The sequence below is a fragment of the Alligator sinensis genome, unplaced genomic scaffold (genome assembly GCF_000455745.1).
Source record: "Alligator sinensis unplaced genomic scaffold, ASM45574v1 scaffold215_3, whole genome shotgun sequence".
NCBI lineage: Eukaryota > Metazoa > Chordata > Crocodylia > Alligatoridae > Alligator > Alligator sinensis.
The window spans coordinates 1571353-1580487 of NW_005842175.1; the positions used below are offsets into that span (position 1 = coordinate 1571353).

At 43.1% G+C, this 9135-nt stretch overlaps 1 protein-coding gene across 11 annotated transcripts in view; it reads left to right on the forward strand.

The window, feature by feature from the left end:
• The window catches only part of RBFOX2 (RNA binding fox-1 homolog 2), a 230301-nt gene that overhangs the window by 199543 nt on the left and 21623 nt on the right, over nt 1–9135 (forward strand). For all 11 annotated transcript variants that reach the window (XM_025206858.1, XM_025206857.1, XM_025206861.1 and 8 more), the window contains 4 exons: nt 1852–1912; nt 5357–5410; nt 5534–5626; nt 6702–6834. In XM_025206858.1, coding sequence (XP_025062643.1) covers nt 1852–1912; nt 5357–5410; nt 5534–5626; nt 6702–6834 — 341 coding nt within the window. The remainder of the gene's footprint in view (nt 1–1851; nt 1913–5356; nt 5411–5533; nt 5627–6701; nt 6835–9135) is intronic.

The following is a 9135-nucleotide window of genomic DNA, read 5'->3' on the forward strand; positions in this document are numbered from 1 at the left end:
TCTTTCCATGGTAACTATACACAATGCTGGCGATGGTACGAGTTGGCGGTAAGTGAAACAAAAGCACTAGAGAAGAAGCTTATTTTTAATTTTTTTTTCTTTAAAATTACAACGACAAAATTAAATAAGAAAGAAAAATCCATCTGCCATCTCACATTAACACTACAAAATGTGATCTGACTTGTTGTCCCCACCCGCCTCCTTTCCCCTTTTTCCCCCCTTTTCTTTTCAATGCTGTTGAGTAATGCCGCCTGGACTTTGGATGTACATATTGTTTTGTAGCAGTCTGAGCTGTTTGATTACTGACTTCATGGTGATTTCCCCTTGCACATCTTACTCAGAGTTACTGAACTCCAGTTTGGCTGGTTTTTATTAATGCACCCATCTCCTCCACTCTTTCTTGCCCCTTTCTCTTTTGCTGTCTTTCTGAGACCTGTTTGTAGCTGTGATTTTGTTTTTTCTCTGTCTGTCTCTCTCTCTCTCTCTCTCTCTGTCTCTCTCTTGCCCTCCCCAGTTTATTTTTTTTACTCTGTTAAATGCAGCTGTTGGTCTCTCTTTGCTGACTGGTGGTTTCTGATTGGTTCTGGCAGTTTTTTCCTTTAAGTGCTTGTGTTGCACTTTGCTGTAGCAGCTGATTTCAGGCACTCGCTCCATCTTAATGATTGTCTGTGAGATCCTCTCCCCTCCCTCTCCCCCTCCTTCCACACCTCTGGATCAGTTGTTTGGGTTTTTTTTTTCCCTTTCTTTTCTCTCTGTGTGTTGTAACTGCATGCTCTCAGTCTCATCATTGTTGTTTCCCATTCTTTCTTTTTAAATGTGTAATGTTTATATTGTTTTGAGGCCCAAACTAGAGTAAATGTGGTTTCAGACTCCCCTGGCCTGCAAGGACTTGCCATTCCATGAACACGCCCCTCCCAGGGTATAATAGGACTCTCTGAGGTTTACTTCTCCTGAATGCTGCCCTCAGTTTCATTTTGACCTGAAATTTTGACAGATCATTGACTCCAGATAAAAGAATTCACCCTCCTCACAAGAACTTTGCTGGCTGTGCCTGACACAGGGCTGCAGTAACTTGGCTTCCAAACCCCATCCATCCTTTCTTTATCAGCACCATCTCTGCTGCAACACCCACTTGCTGTAGCACTCAGAATGCTTCCAAATACGCAGAGCTCTGTAATGAGGGTGGAAGGCACAGTGAGACTCTTTCCATACTGTTGTTTTTAAGAGATTTTTTAATGAAGAGTTTGTACTTAGAGGTGACCAAATTAGCAAGTCCAAACATCCTGAAACTGAGTTTGGAGGATAATGCTCAAGAGGACTTAAACAATCTTCTTTGGCCTCAAGAGATTAAATTTAAGGCAACTGGAATCAAAATTACTTTTCTGTCTGTGGACCAGTTAGTGACATCAGTGGACCACCACAGCTTAATGATGGGCTTCTAGACCAAGGTAGCTCTACTTCACTACCTGCTTTGCTCTTCTTCTTGAGATTCAGCAGCCATCATTCTTCTGACTCTAATGGAGTTTGGCTAAGGGAGCAATGTTTTTGCCTTTGGATTGGCGAGCTGTAGATATCCATTGTACTCAGTGATGGCAGGACGTCTGAAAATCCCTCTTACTCTTGTTGGCCTTTTGTTTAATGCATAATTAAAAGTGCCACATTTAGCTGTAATGTTTATAATTAAATGGCAACTGTAAAAGTAATTTAAATGTCTTGCCTTTTTGTAAAGCTAGTTGTTTGATTTCTTTGCGCTCAGCTGTATAGTGTATGTGATACTAGAGAGATTTCCAGCATTTTCCTAATATCCTGTGCTTCCTCCCCTCTCCTCCCCATCCCCTTTCTTACTTTTAGGTGAACAATGCCACAGCACGAGTAATGACCAATAAGAAGATGGTCACGCCATATGCAAATGGTAAGAGAATGCTTGTGCTTATTGTAGATTCAGGAGAGGTTTGCAGGTAAATGAAATGTTAGTGGGGAAGGAGGGGATAATAAACACTGCAATCTCTTCTGCAAAAAACAAATACTACTTGGTGTCTATATAGTGTTCTTTGATCACTTTACCAAGGAGGCAAAAAACATTATGCCCATTTTACAGGTAGGAAAAATGAGGCAGTGAGAGGTGAAATGATTTGCCCAGCAGGCAAGTGGCAGAGCCAGAAAGAGAACCCAGGCATTTGAGTCCCATCCCACTGCTCTGTCCAGTGAGCAGTATTGCGTGACCCTATTAAAAGCTCCTGTTGAGTTCATCGTGATGTGCTGAGCGCTCAACACCTTTGACACTCAAGTCACTTATTTAGGCAACTAAATCAGTGGATTTAGCAGCCTAACTTTAGACGCCTGTCTCTTTTTTTTTTTTTTTTTCCTTGAATCTTGAACTTAATTGTAACAGTAAAAGCTGAGACAAAAAGCTTGTTTATTTTCAGTAGTTTTCTAAGGAACTCAAATAAGAAAACATGAGGGGCATTTTTACACAGGTATGTGTCTCATGCAGTTGTATAAGCGGCAAAACGCACGTCAGCATGCAGAAAATGGCGGCAGTCCACTTTTGAACTAAAACACACCAAAGGTTTTTCAGTTCAAAAGCGCACTGCCGCCATTTTCTGCATGCTGACATGCATTTTGTCACTTATACAACTACAAGTGTGTCAGCTTGCATGCGGAGCAGACTCAATTGTCGCAGCGCAAAAAAGTATGTGTATAAATGCCCTAAGTTGCTTTGTGAATGAAGAACTGCTCCAGTTAGAAGCCAACAAGTCTGTCTGCTGTTTCTAGATTGCACTGCAATACTCCTGTTTAACTGTATCCGTGTTGCATAAAAATGCTTTCTTTTTCTCTAGGAGCTGAACACTGTTTAATTGTATAGGATGCTGTATACTTTAAATCTTGGCAACAGAAATGAGACACTGAATTAACAATTAGGGCTGTGCGGAACAGGCCCTATTCAACTAGGATTTGGATTCAGCCCGAATCGGGGACAGTGATTCATTTCGGCTGAATCCAAATCTGAAGATTCAATGCTGATTTAGAGAATCAGTGATTCATCCATAGACATAGCTTTAAATGTTTTTTCTACATACCTCGAGGTAGCAGGCGTGGCCCGTGAATGCTGCGATGCTGGGACGCATGGAGCGTCCTATAGGACTGCGGGGGGGCCCTCCATGTGTTTGGAAGTACTTCAGTCCACTTCTGGGTCTGCCAAGGAGTGTGCTGGGGCCCCCCTGCGCCTCCTTGCCTTGGCAATCGGCTGCAGGGGGACCCCAGGTGCCCCCCCAGACCCAGGAGGCACCAGTTGCCAAGTCAGGTGGGTGCAGGGGGCCCCCAAGCGCACTCTCTGGCAGACCCAGAAGTGGACCGGAAGTGTTTCTGGTCCACTTTCAAGTCTGCTGCTGAGCGTGCTGGGGAGCCCCCTACACTTCTGTGGGACACTCCATGCACCCCAACATCACAGCATTCATGAGCCACCTTGAGGTATGTAGAAAAAACGTTTAAAGCTGTGTCTATGTCCGAATCTCTCTGAATCAATTTGGAGGGTTCCGATTCAACTTGGAGAGATTAAAGGGTACTCTGATTCGATTCAGATTTGGAGATTCAGTCACCGAATTGGGCCGAATCAAATCAGGGACCGAAGCTTTGCACAGCCCTATTATCAATGTTGTTCTAGGACTTGCAGAACGGTTCCCAGTCACAGTGGGGAAACAAGTTAAACATGCAGTAGTTAATGAGAGAGCCTGGGTCTGAGGGTTGGAACAGCGCTGAAAATACTGAGCTCTCCTACAGACTTACTGTCTGACCTGAAGTTATTTTTTAACTGGGGTAATACCTCACAGGAGTGTTCTGGAACTTGATGAATGTTTGTAAAGTACTTTTTGGAATCCTGTAGTGAAAAGCTCTGTGGAAGTGCAAACCTATCATACTGGTTTATCCTAAAAATAAGGGCAGAGACCTACAGGGCTGTTTGGAACCAGGGCTTGGGTTACATGGTAGGATGCAGGAGCATCTTTTTGCTTTGTTGACCCATAAAATCAACATTAAAATAAAGTAAGGGTGTTTGATGCCTGGCTAGGGTTGGGGCTTTTTGGTTAATGCTTTGTGCCATGAAGTGAGAGATGCTGGTTTGGGACCTGTATCCATATCTATCTTTCCAGGGCCTTTGTATGTGCATCTATCATCTTAGTATTTTGCTTTTGAAGGTGAGCAGTGTAGCAGCAGCACTCTCTTTCAGTGAGGAGGTGCATTATCATTCAGCGTTACTCTTCCAGTGGTGACATTGATGGGCTTGTTGCTAAATTAGGTCAGGATGATGCTCGTGAGACCTCCAAACTAGCTGAGGTTGTTAAATGTGCAGTAGGTTTTTCAGAACTTCAGAAGGGGTACGAGGGGAGAGTAAGAGCTTGTTTAAATATCAAAACCTGCAGTTACCAGCCAAGAAGGTAAGGCCTGCCCTGAAAAGTCAAGACTGTTAGTGGAAGTCAGACTGGATCCTTTTCAAGGGTCTGGACTTCCCTCTTTCTCTCCCCTCCATGGACAGAGCGGAGAGAGAGAGAGACACACAATGGTTCTGCTCTCTGGGAAATGTGCTTCTTCTCATGCTGTTTCCTACAATGGTAGGCGTCTCACCAAACCTCAGACTTCTTATTTTAACATTACTCAGTCTCGCATATATTTGCATTTGTTGCCCATTGTGAAGATTATATTAAAAATGATTCTCGAGGAGAAACTGCATCTGCAAAGCGATCTGGGGAGGCAGGAAAATTAAAATAAATGGAGGGGAGAAAATGCAGAAGGAACAGACTTCATTTAAAATGCTTTTATGAGACATTCCATGTAATTCAGTTACCCAGGAAATCTCTGCTTGATTGCCATGTTTTGGTCGAGTGAATCTCTAGCAAATACCACAAGCAGCGTGTTTTGAGATATTTAGGCTATAAGATGACTTCCCTCTGATTGCAGGCTCAGCTAACGATTTAGAATCTACAACATTCTCAGTGACTCCTCAGGTTAGTCGGAATCGACAGCAAAGATCATGGGAAGAGCGCACAATTCCACAGGTCAAATATGGGGTTTGTAATGCACCTGTATAAGAGAGAGTTGGTATTCTGCTCAGCTCTGTAACTTGCAGCTTACACAGTGGATTAGCCAGCATTTTGCCTTGCCCTCTCATATAGTGCTCTATACCTAGGCCCTGACATTCAGAAAGGCAATCTGCTTTCATCCAAAAACACAGCCTTGTGGAAGCACTACTGGGAGATGAGCCTACAGCAGAGCTGTAGGTGTGAAGCTCCTGTTGTTTTACTTTCCCCATTCTGTCTACAGGTGTAGACTTTGGCATTCACTGCTGTCTTTACTGTTACAGGTTGGAAGTTGAGCCCTGTGGTTGGAGCAGTGTACGGCCCTGAGTTATATGCAGGTAGAACTTAAATAGACACTTTGACTTCTGCCATTTAACTGCAGTGGTATTTGTTTGTGTTCTCAATCTGCTGTTTCTTTATAACCTTTTTTACGTTTTTTATTCTTTTTAAAATGAAATTAGCGTCCAGCTTTCAAGCAGATGTCTCGCTGGGCAATGACGCCGCAGTGCCCCTGTCAGGAAGGGGGGGTATTAACACTTACATTCCTTTAATCAGTAAGTAGCCCCTATTGGCCCCTGTATTGTTACTGTGCTTGAGTAAACAATGACTTGTTAGCCTTCTCTTCTCCAGCCTGTATAATATATACTTAAAAGGATGGGTTTTGCTGGGCATAGATTTGCCACCAGGCTGAGCAGCGGCCAGAATCTTTGAGTTTTGCAGTACATTTGTGCTTGCTTTCTGGAAGCCCCAGCCAAACAAAGAAGTGATACACCAGGAGGGAGGGGAGCTTAAGGAGAGTGCCATTGCCTCTGCTCTGAAACCAAAGACATCAAATAGGCAAATCCCCCAAGTACATATTATACAAGCTGCTAAACCGCGAGTCTGCTGCAGGCCCTCTCGTGGCATGCACCTGGAAGCATCTTGGGTTGAAGTTGTGCCTTGCGACTGGCTCCTCCTGGGTATCGGTTATTGCATTGTGTTTACAGCTGCCTCTGAGGGTTTGACATTGTTTTGCCCTGAGCCAGTTTACTCCAGCATGAAGCGTAATAAAACAGGGCCCAATATTCATGGAACCGGTTACTGGTCACATTTGTCAAAGGAAGATGGGCTCTCGGTAAACTGGCACCTTATGGGGAATTCCTTCTGCTCTTGCACATGGGGCATCCTGTCTTTCTGGCTTGAACTTGGGGGAGAGGGGAGTTGGCAAAGAGGGGGAAAAGAGGACTCTGATGTCAGTTGACCATTTTCTTTTAAGGGTCTCATAACAAATTATTTCTGAAAGGGCTTCCAAAATGTTGGAAGTCTCCTGCTGTATAGGTAGGAACTCTGTGCTGCTTGGACTTTCTAACCAGACTGCATGGGGGTGTCAGAATGGGAGGGGGTAGGGAATTATGCTATGTTTGTGATGGATGAGGCATGCCATAGCATTAACCCCTTGCATGCCAGGCGTCTTTGCAGCCCTTCTCCCCCTCAGGGCCATGATGTAGCAGGAGGCATGCCCCTTTGCAGGACAGATGCAGAACATCCCACAACTTCGGAGACTTTTGTGTTATTTTGTTGGAAGCGGGCGATTGCTTATCGACCCAAGGTTGTTATTTACTTCACCTTTCTCCTTGTTTGTCTTTACAGTTCCAGGCTTTCCCTATCCAACTGCAGCCACCACAGCAGCCGCATTTCGAGGAGCCCATCTAAGGGGCCGAGGACGGACAGTATATGGTGCAGTCAGGGCAGTACCCCCCACAGCCATCCCTGCCTACCCAGGGTAAGCACTGGACACTAAACAGAGTGCCATGCACCACACTGAGCAGTAACTGATTGTCTAAGGATAACAAGCAGAGATCTTCTGGATGGTGAGAGTCAGAATGTGCTAGGACCAGAGCACTTAGCACCCAACTATGCTGAAAAAGTCTTCCACATTTTAAATCTTCCACGTGTTAAGTCTTCTTTTGTTTAAAACACTCAATTTCAGTATCCTGAAGTTCTAATAATTCAAGGCAACTGCCTAAAACTCTCTAGCAGATTCCTTCATGTTTTAGCAGTTTGTCTACATGGAATTCCTCTTGCATTAACACAATGTGGAATAACACTACTGAGAAGGACAAAGAAAGGGTGTAAAATCTCTGGATTGAGTTGGCTGCTCTTCTCTGCACTCCTTTTGCTTTCTGTTATCTGGGAGTGAGGAGAGTTGTCCATTATCTTCATGCCTCACCATCTTGGAGTAGGACATAGGAAAGCCAGTTACCCACAATGGATTTGCTTTCTTTGTTGGAGACAGTTTAAAAAGGTTTAAAACAAAGAGCAATCAAGTCCATTTAAATGAAGACAGGAGTGAGATGGAGGAGAGGGAGAATGAAACTGCAACATGCTTCTAGCAGTAGATGTATAGAGCACTGATGGACATGCTGCTGTGAGCACCCTTTGCCCTCCAGTTTTCATCATTTGTGCAGTGGAATGGATTCTGCAGCAACAAGCTATTCTGCTGTTGTTTGAAAGTTGTAGGTTGCTCAATTGTTTTTTGAGGGTTTTTTCTGGTTTTTTATTTATTTATTTATTTTTTTAAGTGTGATGGCATGATGATGATTCAATATATTTTCTCAACAAGTCTCTTCTTTTTGAATCTGAGAATGCCTCACTTTGTCTTGAAAACATGGCAAACAAGCTATGTCCTCACAATGTCACAGCAGGAAAACTAAGTAGAAGAGAATCCTTCTTGAGAAAGAGAAAAGTGTACCCCCACCTCCCAATTTGCATAGTAAACCAGTATAGAGATGGAGAATATAAACCGCAAGCTTCCTAAAACCACGGTGACATAACATCTTGCCCTAGGGTGTATCAACTTGGAACTTTTTGTATAATAGACTATGATGGGGAATTACTACTGCACTTTCTTCTTTACAGAGTCCTGTCCAGTTTTGGAACAGATCTTAATAAAGCAAGTTGCAGTAGCCAGACATTCATGTAGTCTATAACAAGAACTTTTAGCAATATTTTCTTGGATTCACATCTTGCATTAGACAAATAATTAGTCTGGACTTAGTACATCCCAATAACCTATGGAGGAATCTGTTGTCTGAACTGAAGGTTCACAATTAGGTTTTGCTGGGTTTTCAGACAATCAACCCTTTATACATAGCTCCATCTCCTCTCTACAGACGTTACCAATTAACATCCTCTATTTCCTAATCCTGGCCTCTGACTTAAAACCTCTGTTCATCTTTGTTACATAATAATTATGACCCCAACCTGGTTCATCAGGAAATGCACCAGAGTGAAACACACAAGCAAAACAGAGCTTAGCTGTCCAAAAGAATAAATGAATACCTGCCTGGGGGAGGGGTCTTGTATTTTTTATCCCTGATAGTAACGTCTAGAGCATTCCTAGCAAGAGGCTGTCATCTGTGGTACACAGGGAGGACTTTTCTTGATAGCCTTCTTGGGCTTACATTTAGTTAAAGGGTTAATTTCCATGTAGAATAGCGCCCAAGCTCCAGTGACTTCCCTTTCCAAGTAATGTCTCATGACTGTATTTACTTACAATACATTGGTTTGTCTGACCCTACTGTCTGATTTTTGTAGGCCTTCATAGGCAGCAGACTATCCAGTAAGTAGTTGGAAGACAGCAGTAAACAACCTACACTAACAATTGGCCCCAAATTGTGCTGGTCACAAACATTAAGTTGTAATTAAGTGATTTTGTTTGTTGTCTTCATAGTCTGTCTCTTCACATGGTATTTCATTCAGAAGGTTCCTCATGGCAATGTAAGACTGCATTGTACATTTTAATAAACAGCAAGGCAGGAAGAGCTTTAAAATTTGAAGTTACATATGGTCACTCTTGACCTGACATTGGGATCTTGCATATGTTCCCATCTCCATGTCATTTATCAGGTACTTTTAAAAACAAGACCATGAAATGAGGAATCAACATGGGATTGACCAGAAGAAAATGGATGCTGAGGAAGACATTCAGTAACATTAAAATGTAACTAATTCAAAGCTGATAGGAGGAGATGCTCTTTCCCAAAATGCTAAATTATTTGGGAATATCATTGAGGCTAAGAGT